The 24,365-nt window shown below is 44.9% G+C and overlaps 3 protein-coding genes and 1 non-coding gene across 6 annotated transcripts in view; 2 read left to right on the plus strand and 2 right to left on the minus strand.

Annotated features, from left to right (window-relative positions):
* Positions 1–1,404: 1,404 nt before the first annotated feature.
* On the minus strand, positions 1,405–1,477 carry trnav-aac (transfer RNA valine (anticodon AAC)). The gene has a single exon. It is a non-coding gene; the product is annotated as a tRNA-Val (tRNA).
* A 635-nt stretch (positions 1,478–2,112) lies between these two features.
* On the plus strand, positions 2,113–7,466 carry rgp1 (GP1 homolog, RAB6A GEF complex partner 1). Its single transcript, XM_071331386.1, is given in 4 exon segments — positions 2,113–2,158; positions 5,130–5,186; positions 5,189–5,320; positions 7,243–7,466. Coding segments are annotated over 4 exon segments (459 nt in total).
* Positions 7,467–7,895: 429 nt separating this feature from the next.
* On the minus strand, positions 7,896–12,821 carry msmp1 (microseminoprotein, prostate associated 1). 2 transcript variants are annotated; one of them, XM_071333535.1, is made up of 4 exons: positions 12,604–12,821; positions 9,313–9,709; positions 8,901–9,009; positions 7,896–8,501 (listed from the first exon to the last, which is right to left on the minus strand). In XM_071333535.1, exons 2-4 carry the CDS (start codon positions 9,434–9,436, stop codon positions 8,327–8,329), a joined length of 408 nt encoding a protein of 135 aa, XP_071189636.1. In that variant the 5' UTR covers positions 9,437–9,709; positions 12,604–12,821; the 3' UTR covers positions 7,896–8,326. The 2 variants fall into 2 exon arrangements, with proteins under 2 accessions (XP_071189636.1, XP_071189638.1); XM_071333537.1 differs by having other exon boundaries at positions 9,313–9,836.
* pik3c3 (phosphatidylinositol 3-kinase, catalytic subunit type 3) overlaps positions 11,790–24,365 on the plus strand; it is a 45,516-nt gene continuing 32,940 nt past the window's right edge. The window contains exons 1-25 of one of the 2 annotated variants that reach the window (XM_071333533.1): positions 11,790–12,171; positions 13,206–13,394; positions 13,697–13,840; positions 14,082–14,211; positions 14,334–14,360; positions 15,257–15,343; positions 17,350–17,448; positions 17,563–17,634; positions 17,756–17,860; positions 17,951–18,043; positions 18,415–18,600; positions 19,714–19,853; positions 20,083–20,161; positions 20,243–20,310; positions 20,400–20,505; positions 20,698–20,814; positions 20,966–21,097; positions 21,342–21,470; positions 21,722–21,791; positions 21,880–21,944; positions 22,270–22,354; positions 22,492–22,566; positions 22,777–22,945; positions 23,074–23,164; positions 23,285–23,410. In XM_071333533.1, coding sequence (XP_071189634.1) covers positions 12,107–12,171; positions 13,206–13,394; positions 13,697–13,840; positions 14,082–14,211; positions 14,334–14,360; positions 15,257–15,343; positions 17,350–17,448; positions 17,563–17,634; positions 17,756–17,860; positions 17,951–18,043; positions 18,415–18,600; positions 19,714–19,853; positions 20,083–20,161; positions 20,243–20,310; positions 20,400–20,505; positions 20,698–20,814; positions 20,966–21,097; positions 21,342–21,470; positions 21,722–21,791; positions 21,880–21,944; positions 22,270–22,354; positions 22,492–22,566; positions 22,777–22,945; positions 23,074–23,164; positions 23,285–23,410 — 2,649 coding nt within the window. In that variant the 5' untranslated portion in view covers positions 11,790–12,106. The remainder of the gene's footprint in view (positions 12,172–13,205; positions 13,395–13,696; positions 13,841–14,081; positions 14,212–14,333; positions 14,361–15,256; positions 15,344–17,349; positions 17,449–17,562; positions 17,635–17,755; positions 17,861–17,950; positions 18,044–18,414; positions 18,601–19,713; positions 19,854–20,082; positions 20,162–20,242; positions 20,311–20,399; positions 20,506–20,697; positions 20,815–20,965; positions 21,098–21,341; positions 21,471–21,721; positions 21,792–21,879; positions 21,945–22,269; positions 22,355–22,491; positions 22,567–22,776; positions 22,946–23,073; positions 23,165–23,284; positions 23,411–24,365) is intronic. The other variant, XM_071333534.1, reaches the window with a different exon arrangement.

Here is a 24,365-nt window from a genome sequence, read left to right on the forward strand (position 1 = left end):
TTTTCCATTGGTATTACATAGTACTGAGCGATTAATGCTTTTTGTGGTCGGTTCGGTTTCGGTTAGATTATTAAAAAATAATCACGGTTTTTGATATTCAATACACAATGCATTATATGGGTTGAATGCTGTAACAACACAGAATAAAACAACTAATACAAGTCCTTTAATGGTATTGACTGCTTATCACTTATTAACCATCAGTTGTTCACATTACTATAAAAAATATTTGTTTTATTTGATCTCATCTCTATATAGCTGCTGCCTACGCTGTCTGCCAAAATCACAATTTTTGTAGATCTTCAATGTAAATATTTCATATGAATTTACAATCACTTAAATCATGTACTTTCAGGCTCGCAAAGTACCTGCTTTCTATCCCTCTTGATCGCTGTTTGTCTGCCCTGCAGACTGGACAAGATTAAGCGGGAACGCAACGGATTTTGGTCATTGTAGTTAATTACCACGTTTTCTGCGCAAAACCATGTTGAATATTGGCCTGTGGGAAACTACAACTCCCTAATTTATCTCTACAGAAACTGCAAATCGAGCTAACAGAAAAAAACGAACGAAATGGAATTCAAATTACTGAACCGAAGTAAAAATATATATATATGAATATATATCTTTTTTATAATAACAAAAAAATAACCAACATTTTAGTAAAACGCTCAGCGCTAGTATTCCAGAAGCTCAGTTGCTAGTTTTTGAATTTTTGCTTGAATTCAAACTCTATACTATATAAACACATAACATCACAAGAATCAATGTCTTAGTCAACTAATTGAAGAAGAATGTGTAAACACAAAGCAAAACCATTTTTTTCTGCATTCAGTCCCCATTCATTACTGAATGCTGGCTGTTAAGGTACTAACGTTCCATAGCAGCTTGTCGAAGGCAGTGCTCCCTCTGTCTAATATATCTCTGAATCGCTGGAAGGCAGCCTCATTGTCCACCAGCCTTTCTCTTGTACACATCACACACACAGAGGCCAGCCACAAAGCCACACAGTACGCACTGAGACAGAGACGGAGAGAGAGCATATTATCATTCCTATAATCTAAAACTAATATGGTGTGAGAGCAATCTTGAAATTACAAAAACGAACAAACTCCATTCCAATCTGAAGGGGATAAAATTACATTTGAAATAAATGTATCAAATAATTAAATACTTTTTTAAAAATGATAAATTATTTTTATTAAATACATTTGCCAAAATTATATATTTAGTCATGTCTGTATAGATATAAATAATATAATTCTAAATCCTACTGATGAGAGCATAATTTAGCCACAAATAAATTATAGCTGTGGATAAAGCGTTCCATTTCATAATTGCATGCCATAATTTGTCCTCCTGCTAAATTTGAGGGAAAAAAAAGTTATTGCCCGCCAAAAAAACTGTTTCCGCCCGGTCTCGAACCGGGGACCTTTCGCGTGTTAGGCGAACGTGATAACCACTACACTACGGAAACCAGATGCAAGCATTTGCTGTCTATATAGTTTTATCCTTGTAACTAGTCCTACAGAAGCACCCCAATTCTGAAATTCTGTTTTACCTGGTAGATGGACTACATGTCCTGCATGTACTGTATGTCCTGAGGCAGAATCCCTATAATAGTTGTATTATATTATTATCAGTGGTACCTGGCAGACGGGTATCCTGGATCAGGTGATTGTCCTGCAGGTCTACAGAGACTAACTTCAGGTTCAGGTCCTTCCAGTCGGCCGTGTCGTGGTACTCAATCAGGTAGGCGTTAACGTGCTGACACTGTTCGTCATTTAGAGGTCACAACAGACTCACTCATTGGGTGACATTTTCAAAGTGCAACATTTTCGTGCCTCTGACTTCAATGTATGTCACAAACAACCAAGTAACATGCACATATCTGAAATCAGTACCAGTATTTAACCCAATGTGTAATTGAGAAGTTTGTATATGAATTTGTCTCAATGGACCATATCATTTATTTTAATATGAATCCGGCTCGAGGGCCATATTGTTTCTTTGAATATGAATCCAGCTCAAAGGGCCATATCATTTATGAATTGTTTCTAAATGTTGGTGCAGTGTGTGTGAGTAGTTGTCCTATACCTGGTTCCCGAGGTCATGAGGAACTACGTTCTCAACCTTTACGGGAGAATAACTGCCACTCGTCAGATGGAGTCCTTTTGTTCGCTACACACGCAATAACATCTGCTAAATATTTGTATGTGACCAATAACATTTTATTTTAGTTGTTGGGTCACACAAAACCGCACATACAGCTGAAAGAAAATACACAAATAGGGAACACACACACCCACACACTAAAAACAACACACATACCAGGACGGGAGAGAGCTACCACACACACACACGTGTAAACGCATGCACGTGCGCACACACACATGCAAACACACACAGAATAACAACCACACCCTGCTTTGCTCACGAATGCCATATTGTAGACTGAGGGCTAGTTAGGGCCTTAGCACGATAAGTGCAAAGGTGGCGTAGAAGTGCACCTAATATGTGTTATACATCCTGTACTCCTGACCTATGGGGAGAAGAAAAGAGAGCATTCAACATGATCGAACTCCCACACACAGGCTTAGTGGGGGGGAGTTTATCCTCCCCCATCCGGGAATTCAACCCCGGCCTCTGGCTCTCCCCTAGGGATACTGACCACTACACTAACGAGGACTGAGTGTGCCCTACATATTTTTAAAATACCCGCTCCAACTCACCTCATCTATCAGGTGATTGGCTTAACAAAAGGTACATTTTAATGGTAGTGCTGGTATCCACAAGTGTGTGTGTGTGTGTGTGTGTGTGTGTGTGGGACGCGCACTTGAGCAAGGCACTTAAGCCTAAAGCCGGAATCACACATAAAGACGCACAAGAGAAATATGCGTGCGAAAAAGCAAGGGTCAATTGACATACAATGTGTAGCATATGCCAACGTAATTGTCATGAAAATTCATAATAAACCGTTGTATTTATTCGCATGCAGCCTCTGGGAGTTATTGTTGGGAGTTCCTTTTGATTCACCATAGATGTTCTACAGGGTCCAAATTTTTTGGTTCTAGTCAGGATTCTAGCAGCCGTATTTAGCACTAACTGAAGTTTATTTTGTGCTTTATCCGGGTAGCCGGAAAGTAGAGCATTGCAGTAGTCTAACCTAGAAGCAACAAAAGCATGGATTAACTTCTCTGCATCATTTTTGGACAGAAAGTTTCAGATTTTTGCAATGTTACGTAGATGGAAAAAAAGCTGTCATTGAAACAGTCTTGATATGTTCGTCAAAAGAGAGATCAGGGTCCAGAGTAACGTCGAGGTCCTTCACAGTTTTATTTGAGACGACTTTACAACCATCAAGATTAATTGTCAGATTCAACAGAAGATCTCTTTGTTTCTTGGGACCTAGAACAAGCATCTCTGTTTTGTCCGAGTTTAAAAGTAGAAAGTTTGCAGCCATCCACTTCCTTATGTCTGAAACACAGGCTTCTAGCGAGGGCAATTTTGGGGCTTCACCATGTTTCATTGAAATGTACAGCTGTGTGTCATCCGCATAGCAGTGAAAGTTAACATTATGTTTTCAAATGACATCCCCAAGAGGTAAAATATATAGTGAAAACAATAGTGGTCCCAAAATGGAACCTTGAGGAACACCGAAATGTACAGTTGATTTGTCAGAGGACAAACCATTCACAGAGACAAACTGATATCTTTCCGACAGATAAGATCTAAACCAGGCCAGAACTTGTCCGTGTAGAGCAATTTGGGTTTCCAATCTCTCCAAAAGAATGTGGTCATCGATGGTATCAAAGGCAGCACTAAGGTCAAGGCCCCTATCTCCCGATTGCTCAGTTTGGCTGGGCGGCCAGCTCTAGGAAGAGTCTTAGTAGTTCCAAACTTCTTCCATTGAAGAATGATGGAGGCCACTGTGTTCTTGGGGACCTTCAATGTTGCGGTATCCTTCCCCAGATCTATGCCTTGACACAAACCTGTCTGAGCTCTACGGACAATTCCTTCGACCTCATGGCTTGGTTTTTGCTCTGACATGCACTGTCAACTGTGGGACCTTATATAGACAGGTGTGTGCCTTTGCAAATCATGTCCAATCAATTGAATTTACCACAGGTGGACTCCAATCAAGTTGTAGAAACATCTCAAGGATGATCAATGGAAACAGGATACACCTGAGCTCAATTTCGTATCTCATAGCAAAGGGTCTCAGCCTCCAGCATTTATGTTGGGAGGCTAGGGTCAGTCTGTTATATCTGGAGCATTTATCCTGTCTTATCTGGTGTCCTGTGTGCATTTAAGTATGCTAATTCTCTCCCTCTCCCCTCCTGGAGGACCTGAGCCCTAGGACCATGCCCCAGGACTACCTGGCCTGATGACTCCTTGCTGTCCCCAGTCCACCTGGTCGTGCTGCTGCTCCAGTTTAAACTGTTCTGCCTGTGGCTATGGAACCCTGACCTGTTCACCGGACATGCTGCCTTGTCCCGGACCTGCTGTTTTTCGACTGTCTCTCTCTCTACCGCATCTGCTGTCTCTAACTCTGAATGCTCGGCTATGAAAAGCCAACTGACATTTACTCCTGAGGTGCTGACTTGTTGCATCCTCTACAACCACTGTGATTATTATTATTTGACTCTGCTGGTCATCTATGAACATTTGAACATCTTGGCAATGTACTGTTATAATCTCAACCCGGCACAGCCAGAAGAGTCGCCTGGTTCCTCTCTAGGTTTCTTCCTAGGTTCCTGCCTTTCTAGGGAGTTTTTCCCTAGAAAGCACCTGCAATGCTTGCTGTTTGGGGTTTTAGGCTGGGTTTCTGTATAAGCACTTTGTGACATCGGCTGATATTAAAAGGGCTTTATAAATACATTTGATTTGAATACTTACGTAAATGAGGTGTTTTTGTTTTTAATACATTTGCAAAAAATTTTAAAAACCTGTTTTCGCTTTGTCATTATTGAGGATTCTGTGTAGATTGCTGATATATTTGTATTTATTTAATCTATTTTAGAATAAGGCTGTAACTTAACAAAATGTGTAGAAAGACAAGGGGTCTGAATACTTTCTGAATGCACTGTATATCTGACTCGTATTTTTGCCTGAATGAAGATATTAAGTGTCTGTCTGTGTGCGTCACTATTCTGTCAGCCTGCAGAGTGAGGAGGAGATCGAGCAGAGCGGCGTCTCGGTCAGTCGATCAGTGTGATGGGTCACGGTCGTCACCTAGAGTCCTGTCTCCACACGGCCTCCAGCCACTTCTCCCTCCCTGCCCCCCTCAATGTTACCCCCGGCTTCAGCACAGACATCGGTACATAACCCAATCCCAACTCTCTACACACACACACACACACCGTCCCCCTATTGTCATCCCCGGGTTCAGGACATACATTGATACGTAGCCCACTCTGCTTACTTACTTACTTACCTAGATCCATCTCTCAGTCACCGGTTGCATTCCAAATGCCACCCTTTTCCCTATGTGCCCTGGTCAAAAGTTATGTACTATACAGTGCCATGAAAAGGTATTTGACCCCTTTCTGATTTTCTGTATTTGTGAATTTTTTCGACACTGAATGTTTTTAGTTCTTCACCAAAAACCTAATATTAGATAAAGGGAACCTGAGTGAACCGATAACAGAACATTTTGATAACTTCGTTTATAAAAGAAATGATTATGTAATACCCAATTCTCCCGTGTGAAAAAGTAATTGCCACCTTACACTCAACTGGTTGTGCCACTTTCAGCTACAATGACTCCAACCAAACCCGTCTTGTAGTTGTTGACCAGTCTCTCACATCTCTGTGGAATCAACATTTGAGGGTTTTTGAGCATGAACTGCTCATTTCAGGTGCTGCCACACCATCTCAATCGGGTTTAGGTCTGGACTTTGACTAGGCCATTCCAAAACATTACATTTGTTTATTTTCAGTCATTCTGATGTACTGCATTCCACAATAAGAGCCTCATATACCAACGGTCAAGCATGGTGGTGGTAGTGTGATGGTTTGGGGATGCGTTGCTGCCTCAGGACCTGGATGACTTTCCATCATTGAAGGAACCATGAATTCTGCTTTGTATTAGATCATTCTACAGGAGAATGTCAGACCATCCGTCCGCGAGATGAAGCACAGCTGGGTCATGCAGCAAGAAAATGATCTAAAACACAAGCAAGTCAGAATGGCTGAAAAGAAACAAATGTAAATGTTTTGGAATGGCCTAGTCAAAGTCCAGACCTAAACCTGATTGAGATGGTGTGGCAGCACCTGAAATGAGCAGTTCATGCTCGAAAACCCTTATGTTGCTGAGTTAAAGCAGTTCTGCATGGAAGAGTGGGCCAAAATTCTTCCACAGTGATGTGAAACTGATAAATAACTACAGGAAGTGTTTGGTTGCAGTCATTGCAGCTAAAGGCGGCTCAACCAGTTATTGTGTAATTTAATATTCATACTTTTTTAAAACCTTTTATTTAACTAGGCAAGTCAGTTAAGAACAAATTCTTATTTACAATGACGGCCTACTTGTAAATCCCTCCCCTAACCCGAACGACGCTGGGCCAATTGTGCGCTGCCCTCCACTAATCAGTTGTTGTTTAAGGGAACAATTACTTTTTCACACAGGGGTATTGGGTGTTGCATAACTTTGTTTTATAAAGTAAATTAAATAATGATCAAAATGTTGTGATTTGTTCACTCAGATTCCTTTTATCTAATATTAGGTTTTGGTTGAAGATATGCAAACATTCAGTGTCGAAAAAATACACCAACAATTGAGAAAATCAGAAAGGGGTAAATACTTCTTCACGACACTGTATAGGGAATAGGATGCCATTTGGGACACAGCCCTCCACTCTCGTCTCCCTGTCCTCGGTTTATAATTATTGAGTAGCCTGCCCTGCTAGAGTCTGTCTGCTTTTTGTTTATTATCTGGCTTAGCAGAGAGGGTTTGAGCACTTGACTAGAATGACCATTGTTCTTACAGATGACTGAGGATGCTGCTCATGTTCTGGGAGTCACAGTGTCATCACAATAAGATGGTTTCCCAGACACAGATTAAGCCTAGTCTTGGTCTAAGAAGGACTTCCAATAAAGACTAGGTTAAATCTGTATGGGAATCCGTCCATAGGAGTAGCTTCTCAACCCTCTGAGTCCTTCTGCCTGTACAGCCTAACTATACTTCAGACACTTCTATAACAACCTAAACTAACTATAACATGTTCAACTTGTACACAGTGACCCTGCGATGGCGTCTGCACTTTGAGTTTGTCACGTCCCGAGAGCCCATGGAACCGCCCACCGTGCTGCAGAACCAATCAGAGGTCACTGTGTGGACGGGGGCGGAGCGTGTTGACGTGGATACGTTCAGTTGGAACCTGCCTATCAAAGTGATCCCCACCAATCCCGCCCTGACGTCCTACGTCTCCCAATTTACAGGGACCAACAGCATCAACATTTGAGCGTGAGGAGTGGAGGGTTATATTTGCATGAATGGTGATGTAATGCAGGCATCAATTTATTGGTGTTTTAACATATTTTGCAGTATGTCCTATGTTTGGGGGTTGCCCTCACTTTAAAAAATATATATATATTTTTTATATATAGCTTAAAGATGACAATGACAACCAATGTAAAATGCTACCTTCTGTCTGTGGGGTCATTTACATTTCTCTATATTTTTATCCCTTCATTCAAAACCCCCCAAAATACAGTCCATTGATTTGTCACTCCATTTTTTTGTAATTCAAGAGCTTTGTGCTCTACAGTTGTATTCTATTGTATTTTTTCATTGTGAACGAAAGACTGTTCAACGATGTGAATCATGAATTAAAAAGTGGATTTCGAGTTTGCCGTGAAGAGACTGCTTTTAACACACAAATCAACAAAAGTTTCACTGAATGAGAATTTTATTTAGAGGATAACTGAATATAACTGCAATACAGAACAAATACGACAAGAATTGTTATATATTACTATAAGAGTTGATATTTACAGTAGAGCATTACAGGGTGTCATAAATGTGGGATTACATTATGTGGGCTCACCTCTGCATTCCAACGGAGTATAATTTTCTGCTTATGGTACAGTATATTGTAATATTCATGAGGTTTAAATGTTAACAAATTACGGGTCTGCAACATGTGAGAATGGAGCGTTTGAAGTACACAGACAGACGGGTGGAGGGAGGTGATCGTTCGACTTCAGTGGAGGCTTGTGCCACTTTAAATCACTTTAAATGTAATGGCTGGAATTAAATGAGCCCGTTCTTCGATTTCTCCCTCCACCAGCCTCCACTGTCCGACTGTGATTCCGTCCCCGTCTACTCCGCTAGCTGCAAGTAGTGTTCCAGTGAGCCGTGGCTGGGGTCTAGGTTGTGTCCATTCCCGGGTCTGCAGGGCAGGCGGGGGTCAGCGCTCTGAACGAGGGTCATCTTACAGGTCAGAGTGTCCACCCGAACCTCGCACCACCCTGGGAAGTCCACCGGGTGATGCACCCTGTACGGAGAGAGAGAGGGTTGTTGAGCTGGTAGTCTAAACTTTTTCAATGGCTTGCTTTACATATATGCTTTCTCTGAAAGCATGAGGATGACAATATGAATATCCTGAAGTAACAACGCCACATAGATCATGTAGAACAGCTCTAAGCATTTCCGAGCCTGGGGAATATAATTCCTTGCATTTATTTTCAAATCAAAAAACATAATTATCAGATATTTAGAGAATAAAAAGCGAAATTCCCTTACAAGGACCTCTGCGCCTGGATACAATTTTAATGGCTGTATTGCATTGCAAGCTTCTCCCAGTCATGGCAATGACGTTCCTATTCCCACCGCTGCAAATCTAAATACAACAACCCAGAAAGGCACATTGATCACAGGTGCGTAGTGGACTCACGTCTCGCAGCAGCCGACGCCGACAGGGTGCAGACAGGTACACTGCAGACAGCCGTCCTCCATCCAGGACTCCCCCAGAGAGTAGTGTCTCCCCTCGTACACACACAGCGCTAGGGTAGAGAGAGACCCCACCAAAGGTGTTACCCCAATCATACATAAACCAAGCTTCATTTATCCACAAAACTTCAATTTATAAATCACAACTTTAACATAAACAAGTAATTTAGTACCAAAAGCAGTCTTCCTGGGCTTGGAAGTGTTGACGATGGACTTTCATTTAAGAAGAACAAACCTGAATTATACCCTGAATCACTGGGTAATAAAAATCTACTCTGAACTTGAAATCCATTCAACAGGCCCAATGCCTTCAGATTAACGCTATACACCCTATCCCAGAGCATGGCTTTGCTTACCTTTGGAGTTGAAGTGGCACTGCATAGGAGCCGCAAGGCAGGTGGTCCAGAGCAGTGTCCCAGCCAGGAAGGTCAGTGGCCAGTTTCTCCCAACAATGGAGTCCATCATCACCATGTTCTTCATGTTCTCGTGTTATAGTTCTAGATCTAGTTCTCAGAGTTTTCTGATTCCTCTCATCCACCTCAATTTATACCCCAACATCTTTACGACCGCAGCGTACAGGGTGGAGGTGGGGTTAGTTAGCTCCATCACGAGGACCGACCAGGGTCGACGCAGGGGTGTGGGGCATGTGGGGTGTCACAGGGTTGGGTTTGGGGGGGCAAGGGGAAAAGTCTGTGTCTTGGCACCGCCTTGGCAATCTGGAGATCAGCACCTCTTCGCTCCAGTGGGCATGACCTCGAAAATGATAGAAACACTGACACATCCTAAAATGACTAAGACTTGGAAGCTAAGAGAGAGGTGAGAGGAAGGAGGGAAGAGAGAAAGAGGAGAGGGAGATAGAAAGGACAGAGGAAGGGGAGGCCTGTGGAGAACCAGTAACAGAGAGAAGAATAAATGGCTAACATGATTTAACTCCATTGATTAAAATCCGAATTCTTTCTGTATTCATTCACATAAGATTTCCCTATTGGGATTGAGGTGAAATATCTTCATTACTATCTTACTAAGGATTCCACCTGAGGAAAAAAGTACCAGTGAGTGACCAGCTGTGTTACCTTTTACTACCAGATGTGTTACTATGTGGTTACTAAGACGTTCTTACGTGCAAACACAGATGCATACTGCAGATGAAGTCAGCGGGCCTACTGCATCCACTGACCCCAGTCTACCTCATTTGGATGAGCTCATGTGTATGATGTCATGGCGTGCAGCCGTGTCTCCAATCTGTGACCTCATGCGGGCCCTGTCCAACAGCAGTCAGTCAGTCTGCAAGGCAGGTGGCAGGTATGCATTTGTAGGCTTTTATACAACCAGTCTTCAATTTAGGATGAAATGTGTCATGATTTTAGGGTGACAGCCTGGTCTCTGGAATGTCAAATGGAAAGGGATGGAGATCACTCTCATGTCACCAATTAACTGCTCGTCCATGAAGACACTAATGGGTGTGACACAAATTCCTTTGTTTTAAGAGGGTTTTCCTACTCAGCACCACTTCAAATGGCGTCAATCAAAGGGTGGGAATCCGTCAGCATCTGTCATCGTCTTATTGTATAGGACCCTTAGGTTCTGGGAGGGGAGAATATTTAGTGCTGTACTTTTGAGCAGGCAGAGCCATATAGGCCCTGCTCAAACGTAGTGCACTATATAGGGAATAGGGTGCCATTTGGGACTCACACATAATGTGCACAGGGTACTGAGGTGACAAGGTCCCAGAGTCGAGGCATGTTCCTCCTCAGACTGTGACAAGTCAAGCTGTGGAGCTGGAGACAGGGGCAACTTTGTCATACACACACACACTGAGTCACACCAATACAGGACCAGAGCACGTCAGGGCCCTGCTGTCAGCAGCACCCATAGCTGACGAGGGAGACCTATCAACACCCGCCAGACTTCTGTGGGGGTAGGAGGGAACACGGGCGTAAAACACAAATTGTGAGGCCCGCGGGGTCCATTGTGAAAAACATGTTCCCTCATCACAGGTTTTTCCCTATGATCTCTGTTTGTCTACAGATTGACAGCAAAAGTGGAAGGAGATGAGCTAATATTTTGTTCTGGCTCAGGGAGCGTTAACTTGCTACCTCGGATAGAACAACTCTACCTGGCCAAATCCCAAACAAACCCTCCCTTTCTAGGGTTTGACTCTCTCCACAAGAGAGACTGAGCTGACTCAAACATACAATTTAGTCATTTAGCAGAATCTCTTATGCAGAGTAACTTACAGGAGCAATTACGGTTAGGTGCCTTGCTCAAGGGCACATCGCCAGATTTTTCACCTAGTTGGCTCAGGGATTTGAACCAGCGACCTTTCGGTTACTGGCCCAACACTCTTAAACCTGCTGCCATCACCCCAACACAAGACAATAACCCCACAAGGAGATGTGGAGAGCAAGGGATGCAGTTTAATTTAAGCACTGTGCTAGTATGATGGCATGGCATGTGATCCAACCCGAAGACCAACGAACAGGGTCACGTATACACAATTCAAAGTAAAACATTTAATTTGCAAATAGATGTGTTGCAGATCTATAATGGAACTCAAATCCCATACATCCTAGGTCGTCATTGAAAATAAGAATTTGTTCTTAACTGACTTGCCTAGTTAAATAAAGGTTAAAAAATAAATAATAATAATAATTAAATAAATGTACTTCTGTTGACTATCCCTTTAAGATTACATGGTAAACCCCGCCTCCAATGTTCCCATCCAGGAAGTAAGTGAACTATCAGACCAGCTAAATCCACATTTGAAAACAACGATTGGCAACACACCCGCTCATTGACAGTGACTTAGAGATTGATTAAGTTTTCCTGATATCAGCTTCAGACTGTTGTGCTCACAAAAAAACATAATCAAGTCCGAAAATAAATGTGTCGCTATAATGTCATTATCGTGAATCGAAGCGATAAAAGTTGACATTTCGATCGGACTGATGGTCTGTAAACTGACTGTATTTCAGCATTTTTGCAAGCCAACTGGAGAAACTATTGTTTGTGCGCTACCAAGGGGATTTTTACACTCAGGCCTTCCAAGCTAGCCCACGGTCAGGAAAGGCTAGCTAGCTACAATCCAATTTGCCTCTGCGAATTTATGAGTAACGTTCGCTAGTTTTTTACTTGTATGTGTTAAATAAGATGGACACAGACAAGTTTAACTATGTCTACAGTTGTGACTTGGACATTAATGTTCAACTGAAAATGTAAGTATTTTGTTACCTTGGGCTACTTATGGGCCATACTGTACAAGTAGCAAGTTAACTATCTAGCTCGCTCATTAAATGTTTTGCATGCTCTTTTAGGTTTTAGGCTGGGTCTCAGAAGAACGTTGACATCATCTGTAAAAAGGGCTTTATAAATACATGTGATTGATTGATGTCAACAATAAACAATATCAGTCTATAGCTGGCTACCTAGGTCTTATTATACCTCAGTGACCTAGCTAGCCTACTTATGTCTATAACTGCGTACTATTAAATGATAGCATGTTGACATCAATTACAATGCACCTCAAGTCTCTAATGTTGTCTACTACCACTTTACATGCATGAAAAATGATTGCAACACTTGTCCCAAAAGTATCCCGTTACATTACTAGCTACCTAGCTGACGTTAGTTGTTTGTCTTCTATTTACCTTAGCGAGCATGGCAACACCATGACTCAACCGTTATCACGGCTCCATAACGTGCCCGGTGAGGGCTCTTATTTGGGAACACGGAAAATCCGCTTTTTGTTGACATCATGCACATTCCAACCGCTCATCTACCTCGCGCTCCTCTCGTGACGTCACTTAACGAGCTAGGCTCCGCTGTGGTGGCCCGTAAATAACGTTCATAATTCTCAACAAACCGTGCAGTGTAGCGCTTCCCGTTAGGCCGTTACACACTGGAATAATAGGGTGATGCGTTTTGTCACAATTTGTCAGGGGACTGTTAACGTTCTCAACACAGCAGAATGTACAAAGATATGTTCCGGGATATGCCCTGTCATTTAGCCTAGTGGCAATACAACTAATTTAGCCAAATGTGAACACACTTGCAGGTGATCATATATCTGTTGACCTCCAGAGTGTTGATCTACACTCTTTTGTCTAGATTTTAGAACTTTGGCTGAGCAGAGTGGCTAAGAATACTGCTTCTGAAAGGGAAGGATGACAAGTGACTGTGGTGGTGTCAAACTACTTCCCTCTGTCTGTCTCACATGATCTCCTGCCTGTACCCCCCCTCCCCCCTACAGAGGCAGTTTGGAGGGCAAGCGGGAGCAGAAGAGCTACAAGGCCCTGCTGCAGGATCCAATGTTGCGGTTCTCTGGCCTCTACCAGGAGAACTGCTCAGACCTCTATGTTACCTGTCAGGTGTTCGCAGAGGGCAAGCCCCTGGCGCTGCCCGTGCGCACCTCCTACAAGGCCTTCAGTACACGCTGGAAGTGAGTGACACCCAGGCTGTGTCCCAAATCCTATTCCTTACATAGTGCACTACTTTTGACCAGGTTGGTGCACAATATAGGGAATAGGGTGCCATTTGGAACGCAACCGTAATCAACTCTTTGACCTGGTTGGTCTTTGTATCTCACATTGTAGTCCCATCTCACTATAATATATACAAAATAATATAGTCCTTGTGAACTGTTCTGTAAGCTTTCTCTCTCTCTCCCTCTCTTCCTGTCTCTCCTCCCTATCACCTCTCTCTCGCTCTCTCTCTCCCCCCTTCCTCTTCCCCCTTCCCCAGCTGGAATGAGTGGCTGAAGCTGCCAGTGAAGTACCCAGACCTGCCCCAGAGTGCCCAGGTGGCCCTTACTGTGTGGGATGTGTACGGACCGGGCCGAGCCACCCCTGTGGGGGGAACCACCGTCACCCTCTTCGGCAAATATGGGTGAGTCCAAGTCCATCTCAGCAAATATATGTCCATATACTGTATATTACTGTACTATGGAAGGGAATTGGAATTTCAGTATACTTTCTGAATTGAAATGGAATTGACCCCAACCCTAGCTGACTGTATATGGAAGAAGTATGTGGCTATTATTGCGGTGGGGGACAACTCCGAAAGCAAACCAGAACATTGACTGATGCCATCTCCCGTCCCCTCTCCATCTCCCCTTCTTCTCTCTCAGGATGTTCCGGCAGGGCATGCATGACCTGAAGGTGTGGCCGGGGGTGGAGGGGGACGGAGGGGAGCCCACCAGCACCCCAGGGAGGACCAGCAGCAGTCTGGCAGAGGACCAGATGGGGCGACTGGCCAAGGTAAGCACAGGGTCCGGGGTCCCCTGGAGTTTGGGGTTTGTTTGGGCTTGTGTGTTTGACGGTGGAGAGAGTGTGTGATGTACTCCTGTGAAAGGACCAGTCTAAATCACTGTCTATTCCAGGCCCCTGACCTGGAGTTTCTCAGTGATGTGAGTACTAGGGGTTGGAAGGAGGGGAGAGGGGGTTGGAATGCTGGATGTGTGTGTAGGCCTGTGTGTGTAGGCCTGTTTGTGTCTATTTCTTTGTTGGTGCACATATTAGGCACTATAGCTACTTCTTGCTGAATTTGTGTGTGTGTGGCTTGTTAATGTTTGTTAGGAATATGGTGCATCAAACACCCCTGCCATTTTACCAGAGAAACAACTAAGAAGCACCACCTTTGTATAATGCATATAATTAAAATCAGGGTTTCCTAAACTCGGTGCTCGGGAGCCCAAGAGGTGCATGCTTTGGGTTTTGCCGTAACACTACACAGCTTATTCAAATGATCAAAGCTTGATGATTAGTTGATTACTTGAATCAGCTGTGTAGTGCTAGGGCAAAAACCAAAACGTGCACCCCTTGGGGAACTGTAGGACCGAGTTTTGGAAACCCCGATTTAAATCTTGCACTAATGTGTCATTAGCCTTTGGTGTGTTGGTTTTCATTTTGTAGTAATTTACTAAGAATTAGACCCACTGACCATTTTATCAAGCTGAAGTCAAAATAAAAGGGATTAATGGTGCCCCATGGGTGTGTTGACTGGCTGTAAATACTGGAAACTGTCTGTACCAAGTTCAGAGTGAGCTCTAATAGCCCTGGCGAATGGTGTGCTTGTGTGCCACTGTCACCCACACTGACTGAGCGGATTGGCTGCTGAGTGTGTGTTCAGTGCTTCCTTTGCACTGGATTGGCCACTGGCACCAAGCTGCGCTCTGATTGGCCGAGCTAGCTTTCTGCACATCTCTGCTCCACCTCTATTGCATCCTTTATTCCTAACCTCTCAATCTCTCCTCCTCTTTCTTTCCCTCCCTCCATCCATCCCTCTTTCTTTCTCTCCTTCTAGCTGACCAAGGCCCACCGGCAGGGTCACATGGTGAAGGTAGACTGGTTGGACCGCCTGACCTTCAGAGAGATAGAGATGATCAACGAGGTGAGTTAGTAGAGGATCTGGGATCCGTTTTAAAATCGTTGACGCCTTATACTGTAAACCATACACACTTACAATCACCTGAACGTACGTACATATCCCAACCGGATGCCATGGACGCTCGTCGGATGTGGCAGGGTTTGAAAACTATTACGGACTACAAAAGGGAAACCCAGACACAAGCTTCCCAGTGATGCGATCCTACCAGACGAGCTAAATGCCTTTTATGCTCGCTTCGAAGCAAGCAACACTTAAGCATGCACGAGAGCACCAGCTGTTCTGGATGACTGTGTGATAACGCTATCGGTAGCAGAAGTGAACAAAACCTTTGAACAGGTCAACATTCACAAAGCCGCTGGGCCAGACAGATTACCAAGAGGTGTACTCAAAGCATGCGCGGACCAACTGTCAAGTGTCTTCACTGACATTTTCAACCTCTCCCTGATGGAGTCTGTAATGCCTATATGTTTCAAGCAGACCACCGTAGTCCCTGTGCCCAAAGAAGTGAAGGTAACCTGCCCAAATGATTACCGCCCCGTAGCACTCACTTCAGTAGCCATGAAGTGCTTTGAAAGGCTGCTTATGGCTCACATCAACAGCATCCTCCCGGACACCCTAGACCCACTCCAATTCGCATACCGCCTCAACAGATCCACAGATGACGTAATCTCAATCGCACTCCACACTGCCCTTTCCCACCTGGACAAAAGGAACACCTATGTGAGAATGCTGTTCATTGACTACAGCTCAGCATTCAACACCATAGTGCCAACGAAGCTCATCACTAAGCTAAAGACTCTGGGACTAAACACCTCCCTCTGCAACTGAATCCTGGAATTCCTGACAGGCCGCCCCCAGATGGTAAGAGTAGGCAACATGTCTGCCACGTTGATCCTTAACACTGGGGCCCCTCAGGGGTGCGTACTTAGTCCCCTCCTGTACTCCCTGTTCACCCACGACTGCGTGGCCAAATACGACCCCAACAACATCATTAAGTTTGCTGACGACACAACGGTGGTAGGCTTGAGAGGTCAGAGAACTGGCAGTGTGGTGCCAGGACAACAACCTCTCCCGCAATGTGAGCAAGACAAAGGAGCTGATCGTGGACTACAGGAAAAGGCGGGCCGAACAGGCCCCCATTAACATCGAACTATCATGGTCCAAACATGCCAAGACAGTCGTGAAGAGGGCACGACAAAACCTTTTCCCGCTCAGGAGACTGAAAGGATTTGTCATGGGTCCCCAGATCCTCAAAAGGTTCTACAGCTGCACCATCGAGAGCATCCTGACCGGTGGCATTACCGCCTGATATGGCAACTGCTCGGCATCTGATCGTAAGGCGCTACAGAGGGTAGTGCATACAGCCCAGTACATCACTGGGGCCAAGCTGCCTTCCATCCAAGACCTATATAATAGGTGGTGTCAGGGAAAGCCCAAGTCATAGACTGTTTTCTCTGCAACCGCATGGCAAGCGGTACCAGACCACCAAGTCTAGGACCAAAAGGCTCCTCAACAGCTTCTACCCCCAAGCCATAAGACTGCTGAACATTTAATAAAATCGCCCCCCGGACTATTTACATTGACCCCCCCCCCTTTTGTACACTGCTGCTACACGCTGTTTATTATCTATGCATAGTCACTTCACCCCTACCTACATGTACAAATGACCTCAACTAACCTGTACCCCTGTATATAGCCTTGTTATTCTTATTGTGTACTTTTTATTATTCTTTTTTACTTTAGTCTATTTGGTAAATATTTTCTTAACTCTTCTTGAACTGCACTGTTGGTTAAGGGCTTGTAAGTAAGCATTTCACAGTAAGGTCTACACCTGTTGTATTCGGCGCATGTGACAAATAAAGTTTGATTTGAATAGCCTCATCACAGATGCTTTATGTGTGACACATAACATTACGTACTTTATATGTGAAGGCCATCACTAATTTCTGCCCGAGACCTCTTCTTTTATCTAAAGTCAGTCAGCCTCTTATGTTTGTGTGTTCCCACAGAGTGAGAAGCGTAGCTCCAACTTCATGTATCTTATGGTGGAGTTTCCTCGTGTCAAAACTGGAGAAAAGCCAGAGTACAGTATTGTCTATTATGAAAAGGTAGGTATATATGTATGGCTGTGACATTGAGCTGTTGTCATAATTCTGAAAGGGATCGATTGGTCGATTGCCGTGGTGATGTGGTAGCTGACTGACTAACTCCTCCCCCTCCAGGATGGAGATGATGCCTCACCGGTGCTCACCAGCGCTGACATCGTTAAAGTCCCCGACCCTCAGATGTGCATGGTAAGACACACACACACACATAGAATGGAGATTTGTTTTATTTTCAACATATCAATATTGACGTATATGTATTGAGTTTAATGTATTAATCATTTATAATGTCCCTCTGCCCCTGCCATAGGAGAACCTTGTGGAGAGCAAGCACCATAAATTGGCCCGTAGCCTTCGGAGTGGCCCGTCAGACCACGACCTGAAGCCTAACGCTGCCACACGAGATCAGCTCAACGTTAGTACCATTAGTCAACCACAACTGTATGTGTGTCTGTGTGTGATTTTAGCAGTAGGCTCAATCTTGTGTGTATGTCTCTCTCTACAGGTCATAGTGAATTACCCTCCGACCAAGCAGCTGAGCTCAGAGGAACAGGACCTGGTGTGGAAGTTCCGTTACTACCTCACCACTCAAGAGAAGGTGTGCGTCCTGCTAAGTTTGAAGTCCTTTTATGGTTGTCCTTTTTAGTCCATTTATTTGTGATTTAAAGTATGTAGACGCACAGTATGTGCATGTTTATAGCAGAATACATTTCCCTACAAAATGGAAACAAAGTTTAACAGTATCTAGGGCCCATAGAGTTCCTGACCTCGTAACCTGACCAGTGAAGAATCCTAGATTAGCGTTGTCCCAGTATAACTGGGGCCCTGAGTTTTTCTTGGTTAAGTCACGGGGTCAGGAAAAACCCAGAGCCCTATGTTCACCACAACAACACTCAAATACACTCCATGAGTATTGACACACTTGTCTAAGCTGATTACCTAAGAGCCCCTCTTCCCTCTCCCCTCCAGGCACTGACTAAGTTCCTAAAGTGTGTGAACTGGGCGCTGCCCGGGGAGGCTAAGCAGGCCCTGGAGCTGCTGGGGAAGTGGAGGCCCATGGATGTAGAGGACTCCCTAGAGCTGCTCTCCTCCCAGTTCACCAACCCCACCGTACGACGCTACGCTGTGACCAGGCTGCAGCAGGCCGACGACGAGGTAGGTGGAGGGGCCGGTGGAGAGAGAGTGTGTGTTGGGTTGTGTGGGGGGAGTGGCACAGCAGAGCCATGTACACTACCGTTCAAAAGTTTGGGGTCACATAGAAATGTCCTTATTATTAAAGAAAAGCACTTATTTTTTTGTCCATTAAAATAACATCAAATTGATCAGAAAAACAGTGTAGACATTGTTAATGTTGTAAATGACTATTGTAGCTGGAAATGGCTGATTTTTAATGGAATATCTCCATAGCGTACAGATGCTGGATTTCTAGGCAGAGTTCCTCTGTCCAGTGTCTGTGTTCTTTTGCCCATATTAATCTTTTTTTTTATTGGCCAGTCTGAGATATGGCTTTTTCTTTGCAACTCTGCCTAGAAAGCCAGCATCCCGGAGTCGCCTCTTCACTGTTGAGACTGGTGTTTTGCGGGTACTATTTAATGAAGCTGCCAGTTGAGGACTTGTGAGGCGTCTGTTTCTCAAACTAGACACTAATGTACTTGTCCTCTTGCTCAGTTGTGCACCGGGGCCTCCCACTCCTCGTTCTATTCTGGTTAGAGCCAGTTAGCACTGTTCTGTGAAGGGAGTAGTACACAGCGTTGTACAAGATCGTCAGTTTCTTGGCAATTTCTCGCATGGAATAGCCTTCATTTCTCAGAACAAGAATAGACAAGTTTCAGAAGAAAGTTCTTTGTTTCTGGTCATTTTGAGCCTGTAATCGAACCCACAAATGCTGATGCTCCAGATACTCAACTGGTCTAAAGAAGGCCAGTTTTATTGCTTCTTTAATCAGAACAACAGTTTTCAGCTGTGCTAACATAAAATGATAAAACTTGGATTAGCTAACACAACGTGCCATTGGAACACAGGAGTGATGGTTGCTGATAATGGGCCTATGTAGATATTCCATTGAAAATCAGCTGTTTCCAGCTACAAAAGTAATTTACAACATTAACAATGTCTGATCAATTTGATGTTATTTTAATGGACAAAAAATGTGCTATTCTTTCAAAAACAAGGACATTTCTATGTGACCCCAAACTTTTGAACGCGTACTACGTACACACACACACACACACACACACACATCTATGTATCGCTCTCCCTGTGCTCCAGGATCTGCTGATGTACCTTCTCCAGCTGGTCCAGGCTCTGAAATATGAGAACTTCAACGACATCCAGTGTGGGCTGGAGCCAGGAGGCAAGCGGGACAGCCAGGGCCTGGCAGAGAGCTCCACCCTGGGGGACCTAGACAGGTTAGAGGGGGGTAATAGGTTTCCCAAGGTGGAGGGTTGAAAGTTGTGACCGAATCAGGGAAAACTCTGACCCTAATTTATAGCCTAGGGTCTGAGTTTATTCTGGTCAGGTAGTTGGCCGGTGTTGGACAGGGGAAAAAAACTCCTGGCCCCTAGAGATATGTCTGGTGTTGGTTGTCTGCTGTGCTATTTAACTGTGTTGTAACAGGAACTGTCTGTATGTCTCCAGTTCCCAGATCTTGACTGCTCCAGCAGTGCCCTCACCTGTCCCGAATGGAAAGGAAGGAGCGGACAGTGAGAATCCCGAGGTAAAAAGTGTACAGGAGAAAGGAAAGGACAGAAGTTTGTCTGACGAGAGAGGTAGTAATGTTTGTTCTGTGTTTCTACAGCAGGACCTGTGTACCTTCCTCATCTCCCGTGCCTGTAAGAACTCAACACTGGCCAACTACCTGTACTGGTGAGGATCAATTAGTGTGTGTGTGTGTGTGTGTGTGTGTGCATATATATAAACACATGTGTGTACTAAATCTGTGTGTGCTCCCTCAGGTATGTAATAGTGGAGTGTGAAGACCAGGACACCCAGCAGAGAGACCTAAAGACCCACAAGATGTACCTCAACGTCATTGGGAGGTTTAGCCAGGCGCTGCTCAAGGTTAGACTTTCAACGCGCCTCATATCTTACTTCATCCTTCCGTTAATTTACACTTTCAGGACTATGAATTTGCTTGCGCAGTATGTCGGGGGGAAAAACGCCAAGCAAGTATTTTTGCTTGGTAACCATGAGTATAACTAATTTCCCTCTCTTTCATTATCCTACTTTCTTCTCTGTACTCTCTCTCTCTAGGGTGATAAGAGTGTGAGGGTGATGCGGTCTCTCCTGGCGTCCCAGCAGACGTTTGTGGACAGACTGGTGCAGCTGATGAAGGCCGTGCAGAGAGAGAGCGGCAACCGCAAGAAGAAGGTACGAGAGACCTATGACGCACTCGTACACTCCTCCCTGTGTCAGTCCGTTTTGGTGCCCAAATGAACATGACCCGGGTCTTCCCTGCGACTGGTGTTTACGATTGCTGGTTGACACTGGCGCCCCCCCCCCCCCCCCCCCTGTGTTTCAGACGGAGCGACTGCAGGCTCTGCTGGCGGACAATGAGAAGGTGAACCTGTGTGAGATTGACCCCATCCCGCTCCCACTGGAACCCTCGGTCAGAATCCGAGGCATCGTACCAGACACCGCCACGCTATTCAAGGTGCACCCATCTCTCCATCTCCCTTCGCGGTCTATTCTTCCTTCTCAACGCTATCCTTCCTCTCCTCCTTCCATTCCTTCATCCTCCCTTTCTCTCCCTCTTCTTTGGTTTTGTTATGTAGCAGTTATTCGGTAGTTATTATTATTATTTTATTTTTTTTACACGTGCTGCTATGTTTGTATGCTAACGCGCTTTTTCATACGTGTTCTTATCTGGCCGCTGTATATCTGTGCGTGTGTTCTAGAGCGCCCTGATGCCAGCCAAGCTGATCTTCAAGGCGGAGGATGGGGCGATGTACCCTGTCATCTTCAAACACGGAGACGACCTCAGACAGGACCAGCTCATCCTACAGATCATCTCTCTCATGGACAAGGTCAGAAACTAGCATTATTGCCATGTCGTTATCGTAGAAACCCATTACTGCATTTATTATTGTAGACATGGTCTGAAACAAGCATATTGTTATCATGTTACCTTATTGCAAACTTGCTGTCAGTCGCTTTGGATAAAAGCGTCGGCTAAATGACTGACACAGGCTGCTGTTTATATTTCAGCCTCGCCTAGAAGGTTCTAGAGAAGGTTAAGAGTCGGTGTATTGTGAATTATGTCAATTCTCTCTCTCAGTTGCTCAGGAAAGAGAACCTGGACCTGAAGTTGACGCCTTACAAAGTGCTGGCCACAAGCACCAAGCATGGTGAGCACCACCGATGTAGCTATCGATAGAATACTGGGTCAGGACATGTGTGAAGTGACCTCTGACCTGTGTGTTGTCCTTCTTTCAGGGTTCATGCAGTTTGTCCAGTCAGTGCCTGTGGCTGAGGTCCTGGCCACTGAAGGAAACATCCAGGTAGGAATTTACTGTACCCATGGCTAAGACTGTTAGCATTATTTGCTATCTAAGGTTTGTCTAGCAGCTTTGCTCTGTGCATGTCTGTGCAGACACGTCTTGTGATGTCTTCTCTGGCCTAACTTGTTGTAAGTGATCGTGTTATTATTATACTTTAAAAAAACTTTATTTAGTAAATATTTTCTTAACTCTTATTTTTCTTAACTGCATTGCTGGTTAAGGGCTTGTAAGTAAGCATTTCATGGTACACCTGTTGTATTCGGCGCATGTGACAAATGCCATTTGGATTTGTGTAAGACTCCTCTCTCTTCCTGTGTCTCTCCAGAGTTTTTTCAGAAAACACGCCCCCAGTGAAAAGGGGCCCTATGGCATCAGCCCTGAGGTGATGGACACCTACGTCAAGAGCTGTGGTGAGTCTACTACCACTAACACCCTCCCACCTCACTGTCTCTGACCAATCCCTGGCCTTGGCGTGGGTTCATTTTGAAGTGTGATTTTGGGATGACACGTCTTTTTTTTGTCTTTCCTCTACTCTTTCCTGTTCCAGCTGGTTACTGTGTCATCACATACATCCTGGGTGTAGGAGACAGACACTTGGACAACCTGCTGCTCACAAAGACTGGTGAGTCTCTATAGGAATTATGTGTCATGTACCTCCAACACCCTATAGTTGGATTGCTACCATACATTGTCTGATCATTAGTCCTTTCCTTCAAATGCTGCTCCACTCTGTTCTGTATGACTGACTACACTTTGACAACTGCTGTTGTTAAAAGGGCTTCATGAATACATTTGATTGATTGAATACCTTTCCGTCTTCCGTTTTTTTCAGGAAAGTTGTTCCACATAGACTTTGGCTACATCCTGGGTCGTGACCCCAAGCCCCTGCCTCCTCCTATGAAGTTGAGTAAGGAGATGGTGGAGGGGATGGGCGGCATGCAGAGTGAACAGTACCAGGAGTTCAGGAAGCAGTGTTACACTGCCTTCCTACACCTCAGGAGGTAGGACACACGCACGCTACGTTTACACCGGCAGCTCAATTCTGATCTTTTGCCACTAATTGATCGTTTATATCAGCTGTGATGAACCTTTTTTAATTTCTCTTTCTTTCTCATCCCTCTCTCTTCAGGTACTCTAACCTCATCCTAAATCTGTTCTCTCTCATGGTGGACGCCAACATTCCCGACATCGCCCTGGAGCCTGACAAGACTGTCAAGAAGGTGTGTGTGTATTTCACTTCGCTATGTTGTGTATCGAATGGTTATGTGAATTGTAAGAGTCCCATTTTGAAGGAACTCCCCCAATCATTCACTGAATATTCTGTCTCCTCCCCCTCCCAGGTGCAGGACAAGTTCCGATTGGACCTGTCGGACGAGGAGGCGGTGCATTACATGCAGAGTCTGATTGATGAGAGTGTGGGAGCTCTGTTTGCTGCCGTGGTGGAGCAGATACACAAGTTTGCCCAGGTGTGTCTCTCAGCAGGGGTTTAGTGTGTGTGTCTCGCTCTCAGCAGGGGTTTATTGTGTGTCTCTCTCTCTCGCAGCAGGGGTTTAGTGTGTCTCTCTCTCGCAGCAGGGGTTTAGTGTGTCTCTCTCTCGCAGCAGGGGTTTAGTGTGTCTCTCTCTCGCAGCAGGGGTTTAGTGTGTCTCTCTCTCGCAGCAGGGGTTTAGTGTCTCTCTCTCTCGCAGCAGGGGTTTAGTGTCTCTCTCTCTCGCAGCAGGGGTTTAGTGTGTCTCTCTCTCGCAGCAGGGGTTTAGTGTGTCTCTCTCTCGCAGCAGGGGTTTAGTGTGTCTCTCTCTCGCAGCAGGGGTTTAGTGTGTGTGTCTCTCTCTCAGCAGGGGTTTAGTGTGTGTCTCTCTCTCTCAGCAGGGGTTGTGTGTGTATCTCTCTCTCTCAGCAGGGGTTGTGTGTGTATCTCTCTCTCTCAGCAGGGGTTGTGTGTGTGTGTGTTTCTCTCTCTCTCTCTCAGCAGGGGTTGTGTGTGTGTGTTTCTCTCTCTCTCTCTCAGCAGGGGTTGTGTGTGTTTCTCTCTCTCTCTCTCAGCAGGGGTTGTGTGTGTGTGTTTCTCTCTCTCGGCAGGGGTTGTGTGTGTGTGTTTCTCTCTCTCGGCAGGGGTTGTGTGTGTGTGTTTCTCTCTCTCTCGGCAGGGGTTGTGTGTGTGTGTTTCTCTCTCTCTCAGCAGGGGTTGTGTGTGTGTGTTTCTCTCTCTCTCAGCAGGGGTTGTGTGTGTGTGTTTCTCTCTCTCTCTCTCAGCAGGGGTTGTGTGTGTGTGTTTCTCTCTCTCTCTCTCAGCAGGGGTTGTGTGTGTGTGTTTCTCTCTCTCTCTCTCAGCAGGGGTTGTGTGTGTGTGTTTCTCTCTCTCTCTCTCAGCAGGGGTTGTGTGTGTGTGTTTCTCTCTCTCTCTCTCAGCAGGGGTTGTGT

Source organism: Salvelinus alpinus, chromosome 11, assembly GCF_045679555.1.
Source record: "Salvelinus alpinus chromosome 11, SLU_Salpinus.1, whole genome shotgun sequence".
Classification (NCBI taxonomy): domain Eukaryota; kingdom Metazoa; phylum Chordata; class Actinopteri; order Salmoniformes; family Salmonidae; genus Salvelinus; species Salvelinus alpinus.